At 54.0% G+C, this 27421-nt stretch overlaps 1 protein-coding gene across 5 annotated transcripts; it reads left to right on the top strand.

Moving 5' to 3' along the window:
* Positions 1–243: 243 nt before the first annotated feature.
* Positions 244–27421, top strand: INCENP (inner centromere protein; the record flags this gene model as incomplete). Of its 5 annotated transcripts, none has more annotated exons than XM_079103391.1 (19): positions 244–429; positions 3187–3339; positions 3740–3853; positions 4703–5469; positions 10704–10755; positions 11901–11958; positions 12073–12175; positions 13103–13154; positions 13579–13693; positions 13766–13900; positions 14361–14372; positions 19969–20078; positions 20154–20274; positions 20651–20773; positions 21555–21742; positions 23166–23241; positions 23385–23489; positions 25035–25185; positions 26574–27421. In XM_079103391.1, the coding sequence occupies exons 2-19, from the start codon at positions 3200–3202 to the stop codon at positions 26786–26788; spliced, it is 2637 nt and encodes an 878-aa protein (XP_078959517.1). In that variant the 5' UTR covers positions 244–429; positions 3187–3199. The 5 variants fall into 5 exon arrangements, with proteins under 5 accessions (XP_078959517.1, XP_078959516.1, XP_078959515.1 ...); XM_079103390.1 differs by having other exon boundaries at positions 4700–5469; XM_079103389.1 differs by lacking the exon at positions 14361–14372 and having other exon boundaries at positions 305–429; positions 4700–5469.

Raw genomic sequence — 27421 nt, 5'->3', positions numbered from 1 at the left:
GCCCTCGCAGTGCACTCTGGGACTTGTAGTTCCGGGAGGAGCGCGTCGCCCAGAGCGCGGGCGACTCGGTCTAGATGCTGCGGGCTGCGGTTCCGGGAAGCTGAGGAGGGTTAAAGAGTACACGCTTCCTTTCCCCGCCTCTTAATCCTTCCGATTGGCAATCAGGAAAGCCAATGAGTGGCCAGTCTGGTTCTTCCTATTATCTGATTGGCTTCGAGTTTTGCAATCGTCCGGACAAACTTGCCGCCGATTGGCTGCGCCTTCAGTTTTGAAAATCGTAGATTTCGCCCGCGCTGCGCCGCCCGGTTGCTCCTCCGGTGCCGAGAGCCTAGAAGGCCGGGAGCCGAGTGGGTCTGGGCAGGCGGGGGCTTGCCTAGGGAGACCGCGGACTTGGATCGGAACAACCCTTTGGAGACGCGGTGCAGTCAAGTGAGTGCGCGCGGGCAGCGGGCGGAGTTGGAGAGGGTAGCGACTTGTTCCCCCACCTCGTGACCCCTCACCCCGTTGCCCCTTGCAACGTGGGAATGTAGGGGTCATGTCTTCCGAGTGGCGAGAAGACCTGCCTGTCCTGGGACCTGAGATGACCCCGTCCCACCTCCCACCTAGGCACCCAGGGTCGGAGAGAAGAGCCCGTCCCCTCCCCACCCCGGGTCTAGCGCCGGGTTTTGTGCCAAGGAGGCTCTTTCCTGACTTGGTCTTGCAGGCAGTCCCAGACCGGCCGGGTGGTTTGGAGGGATAATGCGGGAAGACGTTTCTGTACCGTTAAATCCCTTGCTCAGCCTCCTGCGCCCCAGCTGAGCAGCATTTTAAACCGACCGTTTGCACAGGCCAGTGCCGTGGCTTGCTTTGTCACTCGCCGAGCTTGCTCGCTGTCAGAGGTGCAGTAAGTTCCCTTCAGCTGCAGGCTGAAGTGAGGGTGCCTGCCGCCGGGACCTGGCGCCTGCCTTTCTGAGGCCAGTGTCCCGGAGACCTCTAGCTAGTGGTTAAGAGCGCAGTTTAAATCTAGGCTCCGCCCCTGATTTACTGGGTGACCTAGACTTCTTCCCGTTTCCTTAACTGCACATGGGTATCCTGGAGATTGTGGTGAGAATTAAATGTGAGCTACCTGACCCTGGCATGGAGTACCACTCCATTATAACACCTCACGGAGGGGCGGAAGAGAGATGCCCACCTTCCTGCACCCTCAGAAGAAGAAGAGATGCGGAGGAGGGCCGTGGGGGCTCTTATTTGGTGTACTGTGTGGAAGAAGTGTGGACAGGAAGATAAATTCCCTTCTTAGTGGGATGTTTGGTGCTCAGAGTCTGTTCAGAGCTTCTTAACCGGAAGGTGGGGGTTTTGCTGCTCTTCCCAGGAGACTGATGGCACTCCTTCCTTTTTTCTTAGGGTCCCTCTATTCTAGCTTATGGTGGTTGTATTTTTTTTTTTTTTTTTTTTTTTTTTGGCCAATTTAAGGTCTGCTAAATTGGGGGGCAGGAAAGGGTTGGCAGTGGAGAGGAGATGCCCATGACTAGTTGACTGCAGAGCTGAGGTCTTTGCCCAGGGCCTGTGCATTTCTGCCTGTTTGGCCCTGCCCCAGTAAGTGCTGCTCTTGGCATTTAGGACCAGTAGCTTTGGATGTGTATTGGCTTGTCCTAACCTGTTCCTTGAGTTGTTCATTTAGTGTTGCTGCCTTTGGTGGTGGTGGGGAGGGGTTCCTATGCGATTCACAGATGGATGGATAAATTCATTCAACAAGTGCCAGGTGCTGTGCAGGGCACTGGGCTTCCAGTGATGAGCAAGACAAACAAGGGCCTGTCTTTGGGGAGCAGTGTTTAGTGGGCAGAGACAGGCAGTAGATAACCACCCAGTGGTATGCGGGGAATTGAATTAATGTATGGGATTGTGATTGGGATTATTTTTAGATTAATGGTCAGGTCCTCCCTGAGGATTTGAGGTCCAAGTGATATAGCCATAGAAAATGGGAGAGAATGTTCCAGATGGAGGCCAGAGCTCCTTTGAAGAACAAAAGCTAGAGTGTGCCCCAAAATTAGGGCTAAGAAAGTCCCCCTAGGCTGCAGCCTGACCTGGTGTTAAGCTCCAAAAGGATCAAAGGGTCAAGAATCTGGCCCTCCTTCCAGACCTGCCATCCTAGGTGGGAGGCTAAGCTGCCGTCTTGGCTTGGTTTTGAAGGTGTAAATCAGGGTGTCACTGGTGACGTGAGGTGTGTGGTCTGTTATTATGGCTTATGGCCATTACCCACACTTTTGTTCTTTGGTTCGCTTAACAGTTGGGATATTTATTGAGCCCCTGCTATGACTGTAATAGAATACTTTTTCCTAGCTTGGGACTTTTGTGATGATTTTATTACCAAGTCTTAAGGAGGATATCTAAACTCCTAGTTTTTTAACAAAGTACGAAAACAAAACAAACAAACAAACAAAAAAAGACTTGTGTGTTCCCTTTCCTGATATTTGGAGACAAGTTTTCCTAAAAGCAAGAAATGACTTATTTCTTCCTCTCATGTTTCTATATCCATTTATAGGGCATTTCAGCTCTAGGGAGAGGGTTGTGGGGTCCCCTAGGAGAACATATCCCTGGACCCCTACTTTCTTACTCCCGTGGCACCTGAACCTTTCTGATTACTGATTTCTTTTCTTTTTTTTTGTCTGTTTACTGATTTCTTAAAGAGGCAGTTGGATCCGATGACTGGTAGCCTGATGGCCTGATGTCTGGGGTCAGCTCACGTGCAGCACAGGCTGACTGTATCTTAGCCCTTACGTAGCCCGCCCGCAAGTGCTGCGAGGAAAGCTGGTAGGAGAGTAGAGCAGGCCTGTGGCTGAGCAGGAGAGGGCTGCTGGGGCGGCTGCTTTCTCCCTGATCCAGAAAGGCAGGTGGTAGTGCCCTGTCATCTTAAAGCCCGAAAAAGGTGATTCGTGACATTCATGTTAGGACTGGATGGGAAGCGTGGACTTTCGGGACAGCCTTGCTCTGAGAGTGTTTGAGGGGAGGGAGGTGTAAGGGCCCTGCTTTTTGTAGAAACAAAACCGTCGGGTTGGTGTTTGGAATTCCGCACGGGGAGAGGGGCCCTGCTTCAGGCACTGGGTGTCTTGTGGTGATTTAGGGGTGGGGTCTGTGGCCTGGCAACTCTTCCCCTGGACAGAGTTCCAGTCTCTAACCCGGAACCCCGTGTCTTGTTCGTGCCTTCAGCAGAAGAGCCACCATGGGGACGACCGCCCCAGGGCCCATTCACCTGCTGGAGCTGTGTGACCAGAAGCTCATGGACTTTGTCTGCAACATGGACAATAAGGACTTGGTGTGGCTCAAGGAGATCGAGGAGGAGGCGGAGCGCATGTTCACCAGGTGAAGGCGGGTGCTGGTGGGGCTGCCTGGGCTGCTCTGGCTCTGGAGGCAGCAGCTTCACTTTCTACCTGACAGGTCCTCACCCGTCAGGGCTCCCTCCTGAGGCCAGTGTGATGGGCAGGAGAGGACAGTGCCGGGCTCACTGTGGTTGGTGGGGCTGGGCCTCTCCGGGTGAGGGGCAGTGGAGACTCCCCTGGGAACTTGCTTCCCTGCCATGTCTCCAGGAGGAAGCTCTGAGTGCCCGGCAGGTGACTTGCACATGGCCTTGGGGCGCTTTCTTGGTGCTGGCAACCCAGCTTGACCTGTCACTGTTCGGAAACGGGAGGAGGGCAGGCCAGTGGGAGAAAGGAGTTGGCTGTTGCTAAGAAGTCTCAAGTGTCACTGTCCTTGTCCCACACAGAGAATTCAGCAGAGAGCCAGAGCTGATGCCCAAGACGCCTTCTCAGAAGAACCGACGGAAGAAGAGACGGGTTTCCTGTGTTCAGGATGAAAACAGAGACCCCATCAGGAAGAGGTAGTAGGGGCCCGGGGCGAGTAAGCTGAGCAGGTGGTCTCTGCTGAGCTTGGTGCCCTCTGGGAAGATGTTGGAGGTGCAGCTGCCTACAGCAGTGCTGGTGGGTGCCCCGCGCTGAGGGGTGAGGTGTTACTGGCAGTGAAGCATTAACCAAGACCATGAAGTTCAGAGCGTGTGCACACATGGGGGTACCTGTGTATGTGGGGGTGGGGGAGGGGAAGAATTCCAGATTGGGAGATGAAAGAGAAGCCAGCCCTCTAATGGGTTAGAGTGACCAGAGGTGTGAACCAGATGGCTGGTCCCCAGCTCTCTTGTTGCTGGGCATGTTATAATTCCTCATAGAAATGGTGCCTGCAAAGTGTTGGAGTGAAGTCTTAGAGTCAGGCAGTCTTGGTGCAAACCCCAACTCTGTGCCTTATCAGCTGTGCATCCTTGGGCCTCTCTGATCCTGTTTCCTCATCACCCCCAAGTGGGTATGATGGTGCTGCTTTCCCCAGGGTCATCTTGCAGCTTGAGATCACGCGTGAAGTTCGTAGCAGGGTGTTAGACAGTGTGGCCTCAGTCAGAGGGAAGTTTGTGTTAATTTAATCTCCCCAGCAGTTCTGTGAGGACTGGGGCATTGTCTCCAGTTTATAGTTAGACCGAGGCTCAGAGAGGGGCAGCCAGGGTCTCATGGCCAGCAGTGGTGGAGCAGGCCCTGGAGCCCTGATCTTGTGCCTCCAGTCCTCTGATTCATACTCCAGCCAAGCCGGAGGCTCCTGGGGAGATCCGTCTGTTCTGGCTTGATTTTGGGGGGCTGCCTCATTGCCTGCTGGGCTATGTCAGCCTCTGCTTTCCTATTCCCAGCAGGTTATCCCGCAGAAAGACTCGGAGCAGCCAACTGAATTCCCGGCAGCTCTGTAGCAAGGAAAAGGTGGAGAAGCTGGCCACAGTGGTGGGGGAGAATGACTCTCTTGTGCTGCGGCGGGTGACCCGAGCTGCAGCAGCAGCTGCAGCCGCAGCGGCAGCTGCCGCAGCCTCCACAACCCCAGCTGCACCTTCGCCTACCTCTGGGTCTCCCATCTTGCCTCCCACGAAGCTCATGGTGCAGATAGGCCTGAGCGAGCGCCGGAGTGCTGAGCAGCACCTCACTCAGCTCAAAGCTGCCCCGGCTCTGTCACGGGTTCCGTCCCCGACCCCGGCTCCAGCATCACCTCCGGCTTCCCAGGGCATCATGACTTTGGATCTCGAATCAACACCTAAGAAGTCAGAGGCTGGGAGACTGGAGTCTGTCACAGTGAGCTCCCTGATGGCTACACCCCAGGACACCAAGAGTCGGGTTGGGACTGGGCGGTCCGCATCCAAGCTCAAGATCGCACAGGCTTCCCCAGGCCCGCAGGACTCTCTCAGCTCTCCAGACTCTCCGTGGAGGGAGCGGGTGCTGGCCCCCATCCTGCCAGATAACTTCTCCACCCCTACGGGCTCCCGGTCAGTGCGTCGCAGCCTGATTACCCCATCCTCCCCCGGAGGCCACAAGTCTCCCCTGGTAGCCAGACAGGAAGGTACCAGCCGCAGATCAAGCAGAAAGATTGCCAAGAAGGCGGCCAAGGAACCCACTGCCTCTGCCCGCATCATCTGTGAGTGTGGGGGACGGGTGTGAGGTGGTCTCTGGCTTGGCTGAAGGGTTTCTGAGGGACCACCTAGCAGGGAACTTCCTATAAACTTTCTATGATGCTGTGAATGTTCCATATCTGTGCTGTCCTGCGTGGTAGCTGCTAGTTAGCCATGTTTGACTCTTGAGCTCTCAAACTATAGCTAGACTGACGGAGGAGCTGAAATTTTAGATTTTATGACATTTTTATTTGATTTAGATTTAAATGGCTACATGTAACTAGTGGCTGCCATGTTGGATGATAAGGGCCTAGTCCAACCATTACTTTATAGATGAGGAAACTGAGGCCTAGAGAGGCTGGCCCCTGGGTCCCTGTGGTTCATGGCCATGTTGGAGTTGAAACTTCTGAGGAGGGTCTTTTCGGAGCCAGTGTGTTCCTCCCCCTCCCCCTTCCCTGTGCTGCAGAGCCTGACTTGAATTCAGCTGCCTCCCTCCTTTAGTGAAATAGTGTTTGGCCTGGAGATGTGAATTCTCACTGCCCCAGGCTCATTCTGGGAGGAGGAGGAGGAGAATCAAGTTGACTGGAGCCAGAGGTATGAGTTTGGGTGTCAGCTGGGCCATTTACCTACCCTGTAATTTGGGGCAGGTATATAAAGGTGTTTAGGCACCTTGGTTCTGCATCTGTGACCTGGGATAATAACATCACCTTACAGGGGTGTCCTGAGCCTTTCTTGATTATTGCACACAGGGTGTTTAGAATCGTGCCTGGCACGGGAAGGACTTCATGGCATTAGCTGCTTTTATTATCATCAGATCTCAGTTCAGGGGACCTGTGTCCCAGTGGGAGCAAGTGTTCTGAGCCACAGAAGGGAGACAGGCATCTCTGTGAGTCAGGGCTGCATGATGGGGTGGCATCTGAGTTTGGAGGGTTTTGAAGGATGGCTGGGCTTTGGCCAGGTGGGAAAAATGTGGGGATAGGTGTCCCTAACAGGGAACAGCTTGAGCAAAGACCTCGAGGGACAGGGCAACAAGTGATAGGGTGTCTGGGCCCATGTGCTGCCGTATGAACAGCTTGGGTACAGGTCCATTGGAGCAGAGGAATTAGCCCAGTGATAGTTGTTGGAAGGTTCCTGGCACCTGGTGAAAATGTCCAAGAGGGCTAGGCACAGTGGCACAGGCCTGTAACTGCAGATACGAGACCAAGGCAGGAGCCAGCCTGGGTCACTTACTGAGTCCTTGTCTCAAAATGAAAAATAGAAAGGACTGGCGATGGAGATCACTGGCACAGTGCTTGCGTAGCGTGTATGAGTCCCTGCATGTATTCAGTCCCCAGCATCATGAAAAAAAAAATGGCCAAGAGGAAGGGAGGCAGGCAGGCCGAGGCTGCTGCAGGGACAGACTAGAGGATGGCTAAGCAGTGAGGTTGGTAGAGAGGATGGTCCATTTTTATATTGGGTGGGAAATAGTAACTGGCATCTGCCTGGAACTTTTGGGGTTTGCAAATGAAAGGTGATCTCCTTTGGTCTGTGAAACAGCACTGTTCACTTATTGGGACTTCCGTTCCTCGACAGAGAGGGAAACGGGCTTTGGAGGTCCTGGCATCTATAAATTGGAAATCTGGGGCTTGAACCCTACTTGTTTTGTTCTTTCCAGGAAGGCAGGTGCTAAATGAGGGCCTGTTGAAAGCCCCAGGGCAAGGCCTGTCAGGCAGGTGTCTCCGGGGCCCTGCTCTGGGTCACGTGTCCCTGTGGTCTGGGTCTTGTGCAGCATGGGCTGGCACACCATCCATTTTGGATTCTTAGAAAGACCTAGGTGGCTCATATCTGCCGTGGAGGTTTCCCCAGGCCTGGATCTGATCCTGTGAAGGAGGCCACAGGGACAGGTGAGGCTGAGGCTTTAGGGAGAGAGGATCTGGGGCTCCTTTCATGCTTCGTGATCAGACATCAGACCTGCAGGTCTCAAACCCTTGTGGTTGCTCTTCCTTCTCTGCCTCTTCCCTGCTCCTGGGTAGTCTTCGGGCTGGACTGGCGTGTGACCAAGTCTGTCTGACTCCAAGCCCGGTGCTCATATCCCGTCTCGAGATGGGAAGAAGGGGGAGAGGAGGAGGCAGGGTCCAGGATCTGGAGTCATAGAGACCCTGTGTGACCTTGGGTATACCCCTTCTCTCAACCTCAATTTCTGCACCTGTGAAGTGGTGATAGCACCTGCCTTGAATGTGGGTAGAGAACCTGTCTAGTGCTTGGGTGTGGCACATGCTCAGTAGATCTCATTTAAACAAGACAGACCCAGGAAGAGCGCTGTCCCTGAAGCTCAGAGTAGATGTGGCCAGCTGCTTCTGATGAGGAGCTGCCAGGGTGCCCAGGTCTGGGCAGTGAAGGGGGATGTGGACTTACTTCCTGACGTCCGACTCTGGTGTGGCTGGATGGGCAGCCCAGGTGGCGTTGTGGTTAGGGTTTTCTCCTGAAGCAGCCTTTGACTCAGGGATTTGAGTGCCACACATTCATTTTGGAAGGGAAGAAAGTACCTGCAGTGGGAGAGTCAGGAGGAAATGAGACAGGAAAAGGTGACCGGCAGTAAAGGATAGGCACAGGGGACCTCTGGAAGCCTGCGTGGAGCACTGGTGGAGAGTGCTGAGCCGGGGCATGAAGGCCTGGGCCTCTGGGCCTGGTGCACGTCTACTGGGGGAGCTGTCTGGCAGCAGTTGACAGGCAAGTTGGTTCTGACATGGACAGGCAGGGGACAGTGGTTGCCACTGCAGGGTTTCTAGAGGGTTCTGCCATGTAGATCAGACTCCATTTGGCTCCCTGGCAACCTCTGCATTGGAAAGTAGACCTCTGGGCCTTCTGCCTGGCCTTGGGCCACCTCCCTGACATTAGGCCTGCTCTGAGGCTGGAATGGAGGCCGGGATGGAAAGCCCTGGGGAGATGCAGGGAGCCCTCAGGTGTGAACAGTCGTCCCCCACACCGGGCTGACTCTGAAGCTGCTCTTCCCACTTCCCCAGCCTCGCTGCCAGACCCAGAAAGGAGCGGTCCCCACTTCCTGCTTCTCGCTCCCTTTTCGCTGTGCCTTGCCCCTCGGCTGTACCAGCGCCTTGCCTGTCTGCCCACAGACCCTGGCGCCACCCAGCCTGACCCTGGCTGCCCCAGAGGCTGCTCTGCAGTGCTTTTCCTTCTCCCTGGACCCGTGGCTCTAAGTTTGGGTTTCAGCACCAGCTTCCAGTTTAAAAATCATTGAGGACCTCAAACAGCTTTTGATTATAAGCTAGTTACTATATTAGAAATTAAAAACAAGGAATTCAGAAGTGTTTAAAATACTTAATATTTTATTTTTATAGAAAAATTAATATTATCTATTAACAATTAATATCTTTAATATTAAAGGACTTAAATATTTAATATCTTAATATTAAAACATTAAAGTACCAAGCCCATTACCTTTTAACATAAGATTTTTGATGAAACAACTTTTCCAAAACAAAAGTATAGAGAGGAGACTGACCTTATTATTCCACACTTCACAGATCTCTTTAATGTGTGGCTTAGCCGAAGACAGCCAGATTCTGCATCTGATCTGCTGCATTTTGCTGTTTGGGTTATGTATTTGGAGAAATCTGGCCTCACACACATGTATCATTGGAAAAGGGAGGGCCTTTATTTGTCTTTTCCAGATAACTGTGCATGTTCTGTTATTACACCCAGTATAATAAGTGACAGTTTCATGAAGACTCCTTGCAATGAAACCTTGTTGTTGATTCTTCATTAGTCTGTCTTGCATTTTGACTGAATCAAAGTGGTTTTATAACCTCATGCATTGGTCATCTGGAAGATGTATTTCGTTGGGTTATACATCTTCCAAACATCCACAAACTTCCTTTTTGTAATACCAAAAAAGCACATCTGTTTTCTGATCTCATCAGAAAAGTCTATGTATTTGGAAACTGCAATGCTTCTGGTGTGGATACATATTTTTCAAAATTCTACTTTTTTGGGGTAGCACAAATGTGTTAGTTGTTTTATTTTAAGGGACCGAATTACTTCATTTATTTTTTAGGATAATGTTCAGATTTCCAACATTGAATAGTTGAAGATTGCTAGTTGTTCTTTCAACTAAAAATACCAGTCCCTGAAGAAAAATGGCTAGTTCAGCTGACAACTCAAAAACAAGCACTTTTTATGGAGACCTGGGTTTGCAGTAGATGGACATTTTACATACTTACCACTGTGTTGCACACAATATTAAAAAGACCCACACTTGAGTTTAGATTTAATAAAATTAATACTTCTTCCTTGACATTTTTTTATTTGTTATTTTTAAATGTAAATGACAATAGGGTATATTTTGTTGTATTATACGTGCATGGGGTGTGCCTTCTTCTAATTAGGATCCCATTCTGTGGTTGGACGTGATGTGGAGTTTCACTGGTCATGTATTCGTATGTGAACATAGGAAGTTATGCTCAGTCCATTCCACTGTCTTTCCTATTCCCATCCTCCCTCCTTCCCTTCATTCCCTTTTGTCTAATCCAGTGAAATTCTGTGCCCCCCATTGTGTGTTAGCAGCGCGTATCAGACAGGACCGTGCTTTACTGTTCATGGTGACAGGATGACACTGTTCGATGCTGTGGTCTTGATTGGTGCTAAGCTTCAGCACCCCTTCCACCGCCCCGCTGCTGTAGTGCTGTCAGGGTAAATGCCAACATAGTGAAAAGGGAAAATAACTCTTTTAGTATGAGGGTGAAGTGGTTATGACCTCGTGGAACCCCAGGAAAGTTCTGGGGATATCCAGGTGTTGGACAGTAGTGTTTGAGAGCCAGGCCTGGCCTTCCTTCTCCCTCCCGTTTCTCCCCTTCTCTGTCCTATACATGGAATCCTCCAGACCAGTTCAGATTTCCCCTCTGTACACTCTGAAAATCCTTTCCTCTTGTTTGGAGTACACAGTGGGCACTCAGTGACTGTGTCGAGGGAATAGGCTCCTGTGTTGGGCCCGTGTGGGATTTGGGGCCCAGGCCATGTGGAGTGGAGGAGCCGAGTGTCCTTGAGGGCCGTGCTGCTGGTCAAGCAATAGCGAAGCGTAAAGCCAGCCGGCCCGTTGAGGATGTTGGGACGAGTGCCCACCCAGGGAGAGGAGCTGGGACATGGTGGGCCTGTGTTTCCTGAGGGCCTGATGGCTAAGCCCTGGCCAGGCTGGTTCTGTGAACCTCTCGGTATGGCACCTGATCAGTTTCCGATGGCACCTTTTGTTCCTTTGTTTTCCCATTAGGTCACAGTTACCTGGAGAGGCTTCTGAATGTTGAGGTGCCCCAAAAATTCAGGTGAGTTCAGCTCCAGGGCTTAGGGACCCTCTCAGGTGTGGGCAGGGCACTCGAGGGGCCAGGGAGTTGAGGTGAGCACCAGGGAGGGAAGCGTTTCCTGCTCCCGAGCCCTCCTTCCCAGTCTGGACCGTCCTTGGCATTGCTGGCAGCCTCGCGCCTCCCGCTGCCCATTTAACCTGCCAGTGAGCAGCAGGGTGCCAGGCCTCTGTGTGGCACTTGTCAGCTGTGGCCAGGCCTGAGCCTGGGGTGTGGGCTCCATTGGTGGTACGTGAGGCAGAGCAGCCATGAAGGACCGCCTTCAGATTGGGGCGGGTGGGGCAGACTGGGGGTGGCCTGGAGGGCTGGACGTGCTCCCGTTCCAGGGCTCCAGGGCTTGGGGCCAGGACACCGACTCCTTTTCCTGGAGGCCACGTTCTGCCATCAACAAAGCCAGTCCCTCCCTCCTTGCTTTGGAGCAGAGGGCTGCCGCCTGGGTTGGGCTTACCTGCTGGTTGACCAGTCCCTGGGTGAGTGGAGAACAGGCCTCAAAAGAGACAGAGCTCATGAGGGTCAGGAGATTGAGATGAGCCGCCGTGGGGCTCTGTGTCAGCTTTCCTTTACTGTAACAAACACCTGAGAAAATCTACTAGTACAGAGAAAAAGCTCCCAGTTTTAGTGGTTTCAGTGACCAACTGGCCCTATTTCTTTGGGCCTGTGGCAGCACAGTACATCACAGTAGGAGTGCGTGATGGGGCAAAGCCAAGAAGTGAAAGGAAGGAGGGGGCTGGAGCCGCACTGTCCCCATCCAGGGCACCCCCCATGACCCTAAGACCTTCCACCAGCCCCCACTTCTAAAATTTCCATCGCCTCCCAATAGCGTCCCTCTGGGGACCAGGCCTTTAACAAAGGGGCCTTTAGGGACATTTAAGAACCAAACAACAGCAGACTCCCATCCAAATCAAAGCTCTGATGGGGAGAGACCAAGCCAGACTCAGAAGCTGACGTCCTATGCCCGGGAAGCTGCCAGTCATGGCTGTCGTCCCCCCGTCATGCCTTGCCTGGGCTGTCGGTTTGTGGCCCAGACTGGCCATGTGACACCGACCACCCCCGGGAGTGGGGACCTGGACTTGCTGGGATGTTCCTACAGTGTCCCCCTCTGCTTTCAGCCCTGAGCAGGGGGAGCGTGGTGACGAGGTGGAGCCTGTGCAGCCTGCTGAGCCCGAGGTAAGGCGGGCCGGCCAGGGATGGGAGCACCGAGGGCTGCGGGGCTCTGCTCGCCTCAGTCAGCCTGAGCCTCAGGTTCCAGGTGGCGCCCCTCAGGCCTGGTTCTTCTCACAGGCCCCCAAGAACCAAGGGCTCCCCCATGTCAAAGTCGTCCTTAGTGCATCCGTCTTGAAGCCTGTGTCTGGTGACCAGGAAGCGCCCTCTGAAGGGCAGCAAGGTGAGTCTTCCTGACCTGCCGCATGCACCCCCAAAGCCACAGTGGGCCCTGTTGGTCTCAGCCTGGCCCTGTCACGGGATAAGGAACCCCATTTTCTGGGCTAATAGGCCGAAGGTTAGTGAAACCTGGAGGGAGCCCAGGTCTTTGGGCTGGAGCTGTTGCTGGGTGCTGCGTGAGCGCACGGCTGGCTGGGCCTGAATCGGGTATGAACGTGGAGGTGCCCGTGCAGGGGGAGGGGGACGAGCCTGACCTCTTGCCTTGTCTCTGTATCTGGCTCACTGTTGACCTTTGTAGGCCCCTCCCTGTGGACAGAAGCCTGGAGAACCGTGGGCTCTGGGAGCTGCCCTGGAGCCCTCGCTGACTTCCTGGGCTACTGGGGCGATCTCGGGGTTAGGGTCACATCTCCTGGGAAGGGCGCTTCTCTCTCTGGTGGGGAGAGTACTGTAGCTGTGAGGCCTTGTGGCTTCCTCCTCTGTACTACAGGGTCAGGGACAATGGCTGAGCAGGCCTACGGCTCCCTTTGGAGTAAGGGGCACTTTCTCCTAGTGTGAAGCAAATCCTGGCCCTGCACTCCACGTGGTGACCCTGCACAGGAGCCTCTCCTCCTGCCATGGTGTCACCGACTGAAGGCCTGTTGACAGGCTCCTTGCAACTGTGCAAGGAGCTTCAGGGCCTGTAGCTTCAATGGAACTGTCCTGCCATTCTTGCCGCCGATGCTGGACACTGGGGCTCAGGAGTCTGGCCTGGGGTTAGTGTGTCAGGCTCTGGATGAGCATGGATTCCTCAGAGCCAGTCATTGCTAAGGCTTATTCTTCTGTCGTGGGCCACCCTGGGGGCTGCCAGGAAGAGCCTGTCCCTCCCCCGCCCCTCCGTGCCCTGCCCACTAGCATTGTTCCTGTAGCCCTGTTGAAACTGCTCTCTTCACAGAGGCCAAGACTGACGAAGCAGACAGACACAGAGGGCCACCTCAGAGCGTCAGGTTTGTATCTGGGAAGGGGCGTGCGGGCGATTCTGTGTCATGGGGCCCAGAGGGGCATGAACTGAAAGTCTTTGCATGAAAAGGTGGACATTGTCCAGGGGCTCCTTTCTTGTTGAGGTCACAGCCTGTGTTCTGACCTCCTGAAGGAGGCTGCTCGATGCTGTGGGGCAAGCACTGGCCTGGGAATGGGGTGATCCAGTCATGAACCCTGTCCCTCTGAGTCTTCTTGGCTATGGTCCCTGGACTGGTCACCTGCCTTTCTCTGGGGTGGAGGGCTGGTCAGGGAGACCCCAACTCTGCAGTCTCTTCCAACCTAGTCCTATGACCTGAGCCCAGGCGTTCACAGGGCTGACCTTTGACGGGGTGCGGCAGGCTGTGGGAGGGTTCGCGGGTCTGCCTGTGACATTGCCCTGGGCCTGGGCAGGAGGAAGCGCAGCTACAAGCAGGCGATGAGTGAGCTGGACGAGCAGCACCTGGGGGACGAGGAGCTGCAGCCCCCGAGGAGTAAGACCCCTTCCCCGCCCTGCCCGGCCAGCAAGGTGAGCAGGTTCCCCTCCTGGGCTGGCGCCCCGTCCTGCTTGCCCTGGCCTAACCCTGTTCCTCACTGGCAGGTGGTACGGCCCCTCCGGACCTTCCTGCACACAGTGCAGAGGAACCAGATGCTCATGACCCCGACCTCAGTGTCCCGCAGCAGTGTCATGAAGTCCTTCATTAAGCGCAATACTCCCCTGCGTGTGGACCCGAAGGTGAGGGAGCCCGTGCCCTGGCCAGGCTTTGCTCAAGCTGGGGCAGGACAGCCACGCCTCCCGTGTCCCCTGGGCTGCTGGGAGTAGCAAGGGTCTGGGCAGAGGCAGGTGTAGAGGCAGGTGTGCCTTGGTTCTGGTAAAGGGCCAGGTCAAGGCTCTGGCCATGGGCTGGCTCGACATGGGGCCATTGCCTTGAGCTCCTCGCCTCCTGGAATGTGGCCTAGAGGCTTGGTTGGCTCAGGGTGAACCCTGGGCGGGGAAGGGCAGCATGGGCCTAGCAGACCTGCTAGGAGTGAGGGCTCAGGTCAGGAGCAGGCACAGGCGCCTGCAGGTTGGGGTGGTGTGGCTAGCCAGAGATAGGCTCCAAGCAGACACCTGCTGTCACTGCCAAGTTTGGGGCCTGCCCTGTGGGATGTCCCCAGCCTGGCAATAATTTGGCTTTTTCCTGTCTCCTTCACAGTGCAGCTTTGTCGTAAGTAAAGCCCGTTCCTGTCCTGAAACAGCTGCACCTAGCACTTACCTGTGGTAGCCCTGTCTGTGTAACTGATAGCCCCGTAGAGGCACTAACACTGCAAGGGGAGCATAGGGAAGAGATGGGGATGTGGGGTCAGGGGCACTCGCCCCGGGTGGCTGGCTGGAGGCACCCAGAAGTTCTGGGGTCCAGTGTCCTCCGTCTGCCGAGCCTGCTTTCTCTGCTTGTGACCCTGCTGTGGCGAGGACATAAGCAGGGTGTGTCCTGTAGCTGTTTGCTGGGACTACAGCTCCAGGTGTTTCCCACAACCCCCTCTCTTCCCTGTCCCCAGCACTGGGGGTCTGTGGGTCTGCTAAGAGAACAGACGGATTGTCTCTGGTCCCCAGAACCATTGAGATTTATTGGGTCACAGACCTAAGCAGTAGCCTTGAGTAGGGGGTGCTGTGGGGGAGGGAGGTCTGGCTTTGGACTGGGCCATTACAGTGAATTGTCAGCTGCGTCTGTAGCTCAATGGTAGAGCATTTGCCCAGCATGCATGAGGCCCTGGGTTCAATCCCCAGTACCAAAATGAAACAAAACCAAACATAACCTTAGAGTGGAATTGTCAGTGGTGACATCTGGAAATAAGGCCACAGAAGCTGTTCTCTTCTCAGAAACCTCAGAGCTGAGCCAGGTCACCGACTTTGAGCCGAGTCTGGGGAAGCTGGGCCTGCTTAGCCTGCAGACCGGGCTCCTGCCAGTTGCCAAGGCTGGTCCCTTTGTCCCCTTGTTTCCTGTGGGTGTTCTGGAGGGTTGTCCACCGCTACCAGAGGGCTTCTGCCTCCAGCTGAGGACCTCGGCAGGTGGGAGGGGCTTCCCAGCACCTGGCCAGGTGGGTCTTGAGCTTGCCTGACCTGCAGGGAGCCTCATCCTCTGTTGGACAGGGTGATGGTGTACCTTCCAGTTCGTCAGCCAGGAGGCTCCTTGGCCTTGCACTCCTGTTATTGTGCCAGGCTCCTGCTAGGCTGCTGGGCCCGCAGTAGTGAAGGGGTTAACTAACCTCCATGAAGGGCCCACTGTGTCCCCCACACCCTGATTTATTGGCGACTTGCTGTTCTCATGGTGTGACTGAGACGCCCAGGAAGTTACCCTTTTTTGTTCTAGGGAGTCCAGGTCCCTGAACAGGGCGTCTGGTGGGTAGACAGTCTGGTGGTAACTGGAAAACCAGGGACCTTAGACACATTTCCTAACCTTTGGGCCTAAGTATTCATTACCACAAAATGAAGAGACCAGTGGGTACTTCAAGGAGATTTGGTGACCCAGAGGGTAATTGTGTCAGGCACCTATAAAGCCATCATTGGGTACGTGACAGACTGCTCAGGTGAGGTCCCTGGAGGCAGAAGGGGCTTCCTGGCTCATGGTCTCCTCCTAACCTCTGCCTGGGCCTTGAGGGTGGCCTCTGGGAAGCAGGGACAACCTAGCCTGTTTTTGAGATTGAGGCATAGAAGAAGCAGATTCTGAGACATGAGCGACTCTGAAGTACCGAGTTTTCTTATCACATTTGTAATGGAACAAGATAAAATGCTCTGGTCTGTGCTGGGAACGTCATCACTTGAGCTTTGGGACAAAATCCTGGATCACGGAGCCTTTTTGAAAGCTGGAGTCTGCTCTGCTCTTGGAGCAGGAGAGGTGGCAGTGGAGCGCCACATGGCCTTTGCTTCTGGGGTGCTTTCCTAGGAGAGCAGGTAGCTTGGCTGGGGGGCGGGGCACCACCCTCTGTTCCTCCCTGGGTCTGGGTAGGGCAGACCAGGGGCTGCCGAAGGCATGGCGCCCTCACTTCCTCCCCATGGAGCACCCAAAGGTCGGTGTCCTCCAGTCCCTTTTTGCTCCCAGCGTGACTTTTGTGGCTCCTTGTGTCTCTCCTTCCTCCCATTTTTCTCTTTATTTTTTAAGACATATTTTGTTTAAAACAATGATCTTAAAATGGCCTTTTTTGGGGAGTATGATTCAATGAATTTTAACATGATTTGTGTGACCGCCATCGCAGTCTGGGTTCAGAACGTCTCTGTCACCACAGAACGCCTTTAGAATACCCCTTCGTCACACCGTCTCCCTTCCCTAGTCCCAGCAGCCCCATCAGTGTGGTGGTGACTTTTGGAGAATGTCAGGAAAACTGTTGGGGCCTCTACTACCTGTGGCGGTTAGCTTCCTCCTCTCTGCCTAAGGTCTTTGAACCCACCTGAATCATCAGATTCAAAGTGAGATTCTTACAGGTAGCGTGTCGTTGGTTTCTAAAAGTCACCTGTCAGTGCCTCTATTTGATGTGTGTATATTAATGATAGGCTGGAATTCAGGGCCACCGTTTTACTTATTTTCTTTCCCCTTTTCTTTTTTCAGAGGCTTCCCAGAAAGCGTGTGTGTTTGTCTGTCGTGACTTTGGTGTCTTTCTGGAGTGTTCTCTCGTGGGTGTTCCGGGCGTTCCTGCTCAGCCCAGTCTGTTGAGAGCCACCATCTCACAGTGTGGGGATGTGCAGAGACCTCCGCTGTCCTCTTACAGATGACATCCGCCTGTCTGACTGCTCCATTTAGACACATTGTAATTTCGGCTGCCACATATCTTGTTGCACTCAAGAGGAAAAGAATTTTCTCTTGACCCAAGTATCTTGCAATTCTGTTGCTCTTCCTTTCTTCCGGATATTCCATGTTGCTTTCTGGAGAGAAAAAACTTTTAAAGGTTCTTTTAGAATAGGCTTGCCGCCAACTCATTCTCTAGTTTTCCTTCATCTGAGTTTGATTAGCTCATTTCTTGTTTATGTAGGATGTTTACATTGGATATAAAGTTTTGTTTTTTGTTTTTTCTTAAAAACTTTAAAAACTTCCTTCTACTAAGAAATCTTCATCATCCCAAATATTCCTCTGTAAGGAATGTATCCTTTTATTTTGACTGATTTTGACATTTTACTTTTGTTTCTAGTTTTGAGGTTTGTTTATGATGCATGTGGTCCTGGATTTCTTTAGAGTTCTGGATGAATCTGTCTGGTCAAGATCATGTAGTTCACTGAATCCCAAAGAACTGGAATCCCATGGTTATATCTTTCACTGGACTTGGGAGAATTATCAGTCATTGTTTGTCATTGTTTCTTTAAATGTTCTTCTGAGCATCACCTTCTTCTCCTTGTGAGATACTGACGAATCACATGAAGACCTTCTGTTCTTGTTTTGATAACAGGGATTGAACCCAGGCGCACTTAACCACTGAGTCCCATCATCAGCCCTATTTATTTATTATTTATTTTTGAGACAGGGTCTTGCTGAGTTGCTCAGGGCTTCACTAAGTTGCTGAGGTTGGCTTCGAACCTGCAGTCCTCCTGCCTCAACCTTCTGAGCTTCTGGGATGACAGGCGTGGGCCACTGAGCCTGCAGACCTTCTGGTTTTGTCTTACAGTTCCCTGAGTTTGGTTAATTTTTCTCTTTCTGTTCAGTTTGAATAATGTTTATTGATTTATCTTCAATTTTGCTATCTTTGTGTTTTTTTCTTTTCTGCTGTTGAACTTATTCGCTGAATTTTAGAGTTTCAGTTACTGTATTTTTTAGTTCTCAAATTTCCATTTGGTCCTTTATATATCTCCTCCATTTCTTTGCTAAGGTTTTTCTGTTTATCTAGTTTTCAGGAGAATATTTGCGATGACTTGTTGGAGCATTTTTGACATAGCCATTCTAAAGTCTTTTTCAGATATTTCCAACAACTGTGCCACGATTAACAAGCCATGCCAGTTGAGGTTTTTCTGGTTCTCTGCATGTTGAGTGATTTTGGAGTGTATCCTCAGTGTTCTTCATATTAGGCTTGAGGCTCTGGGTCTTGTTTAAATCTTACGGGGAGTGATGATGTTTTTACCAACATTGCAATTTGGCAGCAACCGACCTGGTTTGTTTCAGGCTGCAGGTTCCCCTCCGCCTTCTGTGGCACGTGCATCCAAGGTCAGTTCAGGTTTTCAAGCCTTTCCTGTATGGGTCTGTCTGGGGTGTGTGCCCATCTGTTTAGTCTGTCTTTGATGTGACGATTAGAGTCACGTGCTTGTATCTGCAGCCTGGAACTGAGCCTCAGAGCTCATAAATAGTCCATGGGATCCCTTTCCTGATCCCTTCAGTATTTCCAGTTCTCTAGGACTCTTTTCCGTCCTGCAGCCAGGGAGCTAGGACTTCAGTTACCTGGCTCTGTGCTGCGTGCTTCTGTGACTGTATCCAGGGCCACCTGGCAGGAGGATCAAGAAGGAAAGAATAACAGACTTTGGCCTGGACTTTCCGGAGCATTCGGGTTCCTGCAGCTGCTGCAGCCCCTGGTTACCGTGATGGGAAGGAGAAAAGAAAAAAAAAAAACCCAAACAGGGTATTGGTACTGTCTTGTTAGTCTTTCTCTTTCCGCTCCTTGAGTCAGATCTAGGGGCCTTTTCTTGGCGTTCTCCTTCTGTACCCAGGTGACCCTGACACCCCTGGGGCTTCAGGCTGAGTTGAGAGCAGGCTGGGCTGGGGCGGGGAGATGAAGGAGAATCCGTGACTGGTCTTCAGCGTCTGGTCTTGTTCCCAGATCCGCCTGCCACTGTTCACTCTTCAGAGGCTTCAAGTAGCTGCTGCTCGCATCTGCCCAGGGTTTTGGCTGCCTCGGTGGGAAGGAGAGGCGGAGTGTCTCTCCTCTGCTGTGACCCTTAGCCAGAGCCCCTTCTCCATCTTCAGGAGGATCGTGCCACCTCACTGCCCGACTTCTGGGTGGGAGTGTTCCTCTCGTCGGGCCATTTGGCCAGAGCCAGGGAGAAATGGACAGTGACCAGTTCAGAGAGGTGGGGGTGACTGGCTATTGGAAGCTGAGTCCACAGTGGGAGTGGAAGCCCATTGAGGGCCCTGGTCTAGGTCTCAGCCTCTGCTTCCAGCCCCAGACCAGTCGGGGGAAAACACCAGTCTTGGCCTTGGCCAGGAAAGGCTTGGGGCCCCTGTGGCTGCCCATGGCTATGGCCATGCTCTCCTGTGGCTTCCTGGGTCTGCCCAGGACGGGATGCTATATCAATCTGCTATACAGCCAATCCTACTTTTAAAAACTTGTTTTAAAAGTTATATCATGGGAAGTTTGGAAAATAAACAAACACCATCCTTAGTTTGCCTTTGTTAGCACTTGGTGATACTTATTTTTTCAAAGCTTCTGAAAGAGTTGGTGTACGTGAAAGGAAGTATACACAAACAGTGTGTGCGTTACAAAGCATGCTAGTGATGAGAGTGCTTGCGTGTGTGCTCGCCAGAGTCCCTCCCAATCTCGGTCTCCATTCTCTTTTTCAGATGCATCATTTATATAGTCAGCATACACATCTGATTTTGAGCCTGATTTTTGTGCTGCCTACACTTGGCAGGGCTCAGCTGAGGGTGCTTGGTGACTCAGGCCCTAGGAGGCATTTGGGTCCTCCTGGAGCAGAGACCAAAGTCCCCAGCCCAACCTGGGTGAGCGGAGGGCATGCCAGGGGCATCTCTGCCTCTTGGAACATTCTCATGCTGCCATCCACCTGGCTGAGGCTGGGCAGCCTTTGGAGTTGGGGTTGGTCCTTGCTCAGGTCCCAGCCCCTCTCACCCCCAGGAGAAGGAGCGGCAACGCCTGGAGAACCTGCGGCGGAAGGAGGAGGCCGAGCAGCTGCGGAGACGGAAGGTGGAGGAGGACAGGCGGCGGCGGCTGGAGGAGGTGAAGCTGTAAGTGGCCTGGCCCCAGGTCTGGCCTTCCTGGCCACAGCCCTCCCTGGCCTCACGCCTGCTCTGTGCCTGTAGGAAGCGCGAGGAGCGCCTCCGCAAAGTGCTGCAGGCCCGAGAGCGGGTGGAGCAGATGAAGGAGCAGAAGAAGAAGCAGATGGAGCAGAAGTTCGCTCAGATAGATGAGAAGACCGAGAAGGTGTGGGCCTGCGGGGTGGCCAAGTGCAGGTGGGCTCTGCCCTGGGGCCACGTGCTTCAGGCCTGGTCAGCTGAGGGTCGTCTGGGCCTCTTGGGAAGTTAGGGTTTAACCCCTTGTCCTGTCCGTATCCTGGGCCCTGGAGTCCATTCTGAGCCAAGCCAGGGGTTGAAATCCTGGGCTCTGGGTTTTCCCAGCAGCCCTTTGCGAGTGGGCAGACCTGGCCCTCTGGAATGGCGGCCATTGCTCTTTCTCTGGGCTGTGGGGAGCAGTCGGGGTTCATAGTGGCATAGGTACCTGTCACACAGAGTTCTGGGCCCTACTCTGCAGAGTTGTGTGAGAAACTGCACCAATGGGCACATGTGGGTGGGCTCTGCAGGCCAAGGAGGAGCGGCTGGCAGAGGAGAAGGCCAAGAAAAAGGCGGCCGCCAAGAAGATGGAGGAAGTGGAGGCTCGCAGGAAGCAGGAGGAGGAGGCGCGCAGGCTCAGGTGGCTCCAGCAGGTGCGAGTGCAGGGGGCAGCAGGGAAGAGGTGGTGCCCTGAAGACCTGCTGGGCGACCTGCTTTGTGCAGTTGGTCCTGGTGGATCTTGTTCCCTCGAGCCCAGCAGGAGGTGCAGCAAGTACATTGGAACGGGAGGGTGACTGCCCCTTTCTGTCAAAGTCTGCATTTTGAGGGTGCAGTGCGTGCTCTCACTTCTGTCTCAGCTCTGCCACTTATTAGCTGTGTGACCTCAGGCAGGTTACCTGACCTCTCTGCTTCTGTTACTTCAAGTGGTAGTGTATTTTCTCGATAGGGTTGTTGTGAGGGTTAAAAGTGTTATGGATGTGAAATAGGTGTGCCTGGCACATGCCAAACGTTTTCCACATCACTGCCCTGGGATCCATCCTTTGTCTGAACAGTAGGGCCTGCCTCTCCCTGGGAACTGTGTCTTAAGCCCTAGGGGTGAAGATCTGTCAGCCATGAGTTCTGTGCTAGCCACTGTCCTAAGTGTGAATACTCAGCAACCCCGGGGTGTTCAGTGCTACTCTTGTTCTCAGTCTGGATGAGGAAGCCTGGCTAGCGTGGTTAAGGGACTTACCGAGTGTCACACAGCTAGCGGGTCGGCCCCTCTACCCTGCTTGGTAAATCTGCTCAGTGGGTGTCGCCAGGCTGGCCTTGGCGGCACTCACGAAGCCTCACCTGGCGGCTTAGCCCCTGCCATTGTCTGGTGGTGGCGCAGCCCCTCTCCTCCCCGGCCGGGCTGACGGGAGTGCCCTGACCCCCTCCGCACGCCTGTCTCAGGAGGAGGAGGAGCGGCGACACCAAGAGCAGCTGCAGAAGAAGAAGGAGGAGGAACAGGAGCGGCTGCGCAAGGCGGCCGAGGCCCGGCGGCTGGCGGAGCAGCGGGAGCAGGAGCGGCAGCTGGCGGAGCAGGAGCGGCGGAGGGAGCAGGAGCGGCGGCAGGAGCAGGCGCGGCTCCAGGCTGAGAGGTGAGGGGGCCGCCAGGCTCCCGGTTTCTCTTGGGGTTGGCAGGCTTTCTCCCTGCTTCAGGGGCCTCAGGGCCAGGTGCTGGTGGCTGGCGGACCCCTGGATGGGGTGCACTTTGTCTGCTGGGGGTTCCAGGCAGGGGTGCCTCTGGATTGGTCTTGGTTCTGCCTGGAGCGGTGCTGACCTCTGGTGGCCTTCCTCCGCTGCCATGGTCGCGGGCTGCAGCAGAAGCCGACTGGTGTTTTTCTGCAAACAAAGCTGGCGTCTTGGGCCAGAGGGATCTTTGTGGTGCTTGAAGGGCTTCTAGCACCCTTGGCCTCTGCTCCTGCTAAACGTACCTCCCTTGGTGATGACGATGACAACTCAGGCTGCCTCCCTCCCCAGGCTGCCCACTTGGGAACCACGACTCCACCAGCCCTGGGATGTATGGGCTCTGCAAAGGCAGCGACTCTGTGAAACAGAAAAGAATCCTGCAGTTTCACACGCTGTTATCTGGGGCCCGCCCTATGCCTGATCACGCAGGGTTCTGGGGATGCCAGGGACAAAAGCCACACTCACCGTTGGCCAGGAGATCTAAGAAGGCTGTGCCCACGTGTGTGCAAAATCCACAGCCTGGGGGGCCTTCTTTCCCACCCAGTCTCCTGGGCAGCACTGCCTTTGCGGTGGGTACAGGCTTAACAGAGAAGTGAGGAGTCGCAGACAGAGGCTGGACTTGACAGTGCCGGCTTCTGGTGCTTATTGATTGACATGAAGGTGTCCCTGGTCCTGTGGGCAGAGTCAGAGTAGGAGTCTGAGACAGGGAAATGGGGTGATGACCAATGTCGCTTCAGCATTGACTGGTGCAGGGTGGGGTTGGGGGCCACAAGGGGCTGCAGGGTAATCACAATGGTAGAATGGCACCCGGTGGGTGCCAAGCTGTTTTACCACCCTTCCTTGAATCCTCACTGGAAGCTCACTGTGGCAGGAACCGTCAGCTCCACAGAGGAGGAAACGGATTCCGAAAGATTACGTGACTTGTTCAAGGTCATGAGCTAGTGAGTTGTGAGGCGATGCTGAAGCCCAGCCAGGGCCCCTCCTCTGCCTCGTGGGTAGAGCTGGTGTCTGCTCTGGGTTAGAGTGATTGCAGGTAGCACAGATGGCCTCGCTTGAGCCTTGTGACAATGCTGGATGAAAGGCTTTTTGGTCCCCATTGCCTAAGAGGAGAGCGAGGCTGAGCTGGAGGCTGAGCTAGAGCTGCGTGGTGTCCCAGGTGGTGTCCCAGGAGGGGCCCTTCAGGGTGCAGCGCGCTCGCCTTGGGGTAGAAGCGCAGCTGTGGCTCTAGGTGCCCGTCCTCTGAGGCGTGCCCTCTGAGCCTGGCTTCTCAGCAGGGGTGGGAACAGGGCCAGGCTCTGCTTCCTGCCTGACGGGCTCTTGCTGGGCACCCAGGGAGCTTCAGGAGAGGGAGAAGGCCCTGCGGCTACAGAAGGAGCGGCTGCAGAGGGAACTGGAGGAGAAGAAGAAGGTAGGGGCTGGGGCGCGGCTTCCCCGGTCTGCGGAGCTCTGGGCTGGGACAGGGTCTGCCTGTCTGCCTTGCTGCCTGGGGAGACGGCGGGGTGAAGGGAGGGGCCACACATACACAGCACCCCGTTGTTGGGGGGGTTGCAGGAGGAGCAGCAGCGCGCCGAGCAGCGGCTGCAGGAGGAGCAGGAACAGAAAGCCAAGGAGGCAGCCGGAGCCAGCAAGGGCCTGAACGTGACCATAGATGTGCAGGTGAGGCCAGTGCCCAGGGTGGCGAGGGCCCGGCTCCCGTGTCTGCCCAGACAGGGGCTGTACATAAAGGAGGAGGTTCACCTCTTTGTCGTATCTACTGTTTTTGATATGTATATTATTTTTATATTCTAAAAGTAGAATTTGTTATTTAAAAATTCGGTTTTAATAACACTCAGGCGCACTTTCTCATACATATACACTTGCATATTTTTAAATGAGTATGACTGTGTACTATTTGGCAGTTTGATTTTTTTCTTTTTTCATTTAGTATGTGTCATAGACATTTCAACACATGCATTTCTTTTTTTCCTCCTATTTTTTTTACTGGCGCATTATAATCATACCAATAGTGGAATTCATTGTGACAGAGTCGTGCATGCACACAGCATAATTTGATCAGTCTCGTTCTCAGTGACCTCCCCTGTCCCTCTCTCTCCTCCTTTTCCTGATGCCCTTCCTCAGTGCTTCTGGTTTCCCTTCTGTTTTCATGAGATCCTTCCCCTCCCACCGCCTCTTTTCCCTTTTTCCTCTCTAATTTCTGCACATGAGAGACAATCATATGACCCTGGATTTTCTGAATCTGGCTTATTTCACTTAACATCATCTCAAGTTCCATCCATTTTCCTGCAAATGACATAATTTTGTTCTTTATGAGTGAATAAAACTCCATCGTGTACATGCTCCGTGCTTTCTTTATCACTTCATTGATCGGTAAACATCAAGGCTGGTTCCATACTTTGGTACCGTGCACTGTATGTGTATTGTATTGTTATACGTATTGCTACAGAATGCTGACTTAGTTCTTTTGGGTAAATACCAAGCAGTGGTGTAGCTGGGTCACATGATGGTTCCATTCCTGTCTTTGGGGAACGGCCGTACTGATTTCCATGGTGTTGTACTGATAATCCCATCAACAGTGAAAAAGTGTTCCTTTTCTCTCACACCCTTTCCAGCATTTAGTTTTGTTTTATTCTTGATGTCTGCCCTTGTAACCAGAGTGAGATGTCAACACATGTGCGTTTTTCAATTTTGTTGCAGATTTTCCCATGGTGCCTTGTGGTTGCAGGTAGTGATAGGCTCTGTTGCTGCACACCTGTACGTGCACACAGTGTAACAGTGTGCTCTGGCCCGCGTCTCTCCCCCACACTTCCCCCTGCACTTCTTATTTTTGAGGGCTGTGTCTCAGTTCATTTTACTGGAATTTAGCCAGTTCCTGTTGGGTGTTTCAGCCTTTTTCATCAAAAAGGAAGAGACAGAGTAGTATATTATTCTGTGACTTCTAAAAATCAAAACGTGGGCTGGGGTTGTGGCTTAGAGGCAGAGTGCTTGCCTAGCAGGTGTGAGGCCCTGGGTTCGAACCTAAGCACCACATTAAAAAAGTAAATAAAATAAAGGCATTTCTCTCCTGCTACAACTACAAAAAACAAAACAAAACAAAAACGTGGCCCTAAACCTTTTGTTTCTTCCCACGAGATGAGGGAAGGCGGCGAGAGCCGGAACGCAGGGGAGGGAGGTGACGGCTGTGTTGATCTTCTTTTCCCCCAGTCTCCAGTTTGTACCTCATATCAAATGACTCCTCAAGGGCCCAAGACCTGCCCCAAGATCGCCTCGGATAACTACGGGATGGACCTGAATAGTGAGGACTCCACGGACGATGAGGCCAACCCCCGGAAGCCTGTTCCCCGCTGGGCGGAAGGTAAACAGGCCCGGGGACGCAGAGGCTCAGGTCTCGCTGTCCGCACCTTCCCAGGCCCTGGAAGTGGCAGGTGGACCGCTGCAGGTGTCCAGGCTGCTGTGCTGGTGTTGGCGGCTTGAGGAAATGGCCTGAGAAGCGGCTGGGGCCTTAGGCATGCACCGAGGGCAGGATGGGGCACCCTCTGGCCTGTGGGCTCGTCTGAGGACCAGGCCTAGGGTGGTGGTTCCTGTTTTCTCGATGAAAGCATGTGACCAGCCAGGCAAGGCAGGCTACCAGGTGCTCTGCTGGACTCTGGGCCCTGCCTTAGAGTCCCGCCCAGGAGGGCCAATGAGGCTTGGACCCAAATAAGCAACCTCAGGCAAGAGTAGGGCTGAGAGTGGTAGTAGGTTTTAGGCAGAGTGCCAAGGACTGGGGCCAGGGCTTCCAGCTCACTGGGAATGGCAGGAAGGACCTTGAGGAGGGGCAGGGGCACTTGAGTAGGATTTGACCTGGAATTTACGGGCCCCAGCATCTAAACAGCATGTGGGCGAGTGAGCCTGCCGCCCTGGGCCTGGGTGCGAGGCCTGCTGGAGTGGAGCAGGGCCTGGTGCCCTCAGTAGCGCTTGCGGTGTGTGCTGCACGGGGTTCAGGGCGGGTGCAAACCCTAGAGGGCTGGGCTGGGAGCCCCACAGGGGTCAGTGCTCCACAGAAGACAACTCGCTTTTGTGAATTTCACTTCCTTGGAACCCCCGTAGCAGGAACCTTGGCCTCTCTAACTAGAAGTGTCAAGTGACGTGAGGCGGCAGTGAGCAGGGCCACCTTAGCTTATCTGTTTATGGGGCTGACGGTGAGACCTGGCAGAGGAGGTTTTGGGGAATACAGTGAGTGAGGAGTGGCGCCCACTGCCTGCGAGTGCTGGTGGGCCTCCCACCTCTGACCTCGGGTCTTCCTCAGCTTTGCTGGCAGGGCCGTGCCTCCCGCAGCCTCAGTCAGTCCCCTCGCAGCCTGTGCCCTGCACCTCAGGGCCTGTGGGGCTGGTGAGAGTAGCTGGCCAAGGAGAGGGAGGCTGGCGGCACAATGACGCTTCAGTCTGGAGCTGGGCTTGTCTTCACACCTCGGCTCTGCTGCCTGTTTGCTGCATTCCTTGGAGCAAGTCTTCCGGCCACAAAATGGGGAGAATAAAGTGCCTGCTCCTGTCAGTGCTTGGGGGACTTTGGTTCAGCTGCCAGAGGACTGCAGTGCGATCAAGAGCTGACCAGCGTCAGGTGGTGGGCGCGCATGGAAGGCTCTGCAAACCAGCAGGGCCCGACTGTGAGGGTGCCAGAGTGGCAGGGCTCAGTGTGTGGGGCGAGGCACAGGGAACCTCCTGGGGACCCCTGACATTGACCCAGGCCTCTGCATTCCCGTAGGCGCCCAGCTCAGGCAGGCCGTCATCCAACAGTACTACGACCCGCCGAACATTCTCGAGCTTTTCGGACCCATCCTCCAGCTGGACTTGGAGGACATCTTCAAGAAGAGCAAGCCCCGCTACCACAAGCGCACCAGCTCGGCTGTCTGGAACTCACCGCCCCTGCAGGGCATCAGGGTCCCTGGCAGCCTGGCTCACAGCCTGAAGAAGTACTGAAGCCGGTCCACGGCCGCTCTGCTGTCTCAGCGCCCATCTTTCTGTCTCTGTGTTGACTGACACCCTTCCTCCTGGTCTGTCAGTGCTGAGGGCTTGGTCAGGTGGATCTGAGCCTCCTCTGTATGTGGGTGTTTGTGTGGAGATGGACGTGGCCCCACGCCTGCGGGGGGTGGGCTTGGTGGGTGGCTGGGGGAGAAGCAGGCCCAGCCCCAGCCAGCCTGCAGGCAGCACTGTGTAAATAGATTGTTATAGTCAGCAGAATTTTAGTCTGTGGTGTTTTATAGGTAGATTAATAAAGTGTATTCTTTCCAGCCTGCTGTGGGTATCGTGAAGACTAGGTGCTACAGCATAATGCCCTGGATCCTGGCCCTGCGTTCTTGTGTCTCTGGCCACGAGATGGTCTGGAGAACCAAGGCACTGCTCCTTCACCTGGGGTCTGCTACGTGGTCACTGGTCAGGGGGTCCCGCCCCAGAGTGCTGACTTGACGGCTGAATCCTATACCCTTGGGAAACACTCTAATGGCTTCCTGGGGCAGGTGAAGATGCTTCCTGTTTTGGGCATTGCTCCCTGTTTGTAGGGAATTTCATTCTTTGGGAAAGACTTGGGCCTTGGCACAGTTCTGGCACTTAGTC

This window comes from Sciurus vulgaris, assembly GCF_902686455.1.
Source record: "Sciurus vulgaris genome assembly, chromosome: 11".
NCBI classification, from domain to species: Eukaryota; Metazoa; Chordata; class Mammalia; order Rodentia; family Sciuridae; genus Sciurus; species Sciurus vulgaris.
This window is presented reverse-complemented; position numbering and strand designations above follow the sequence as displayed.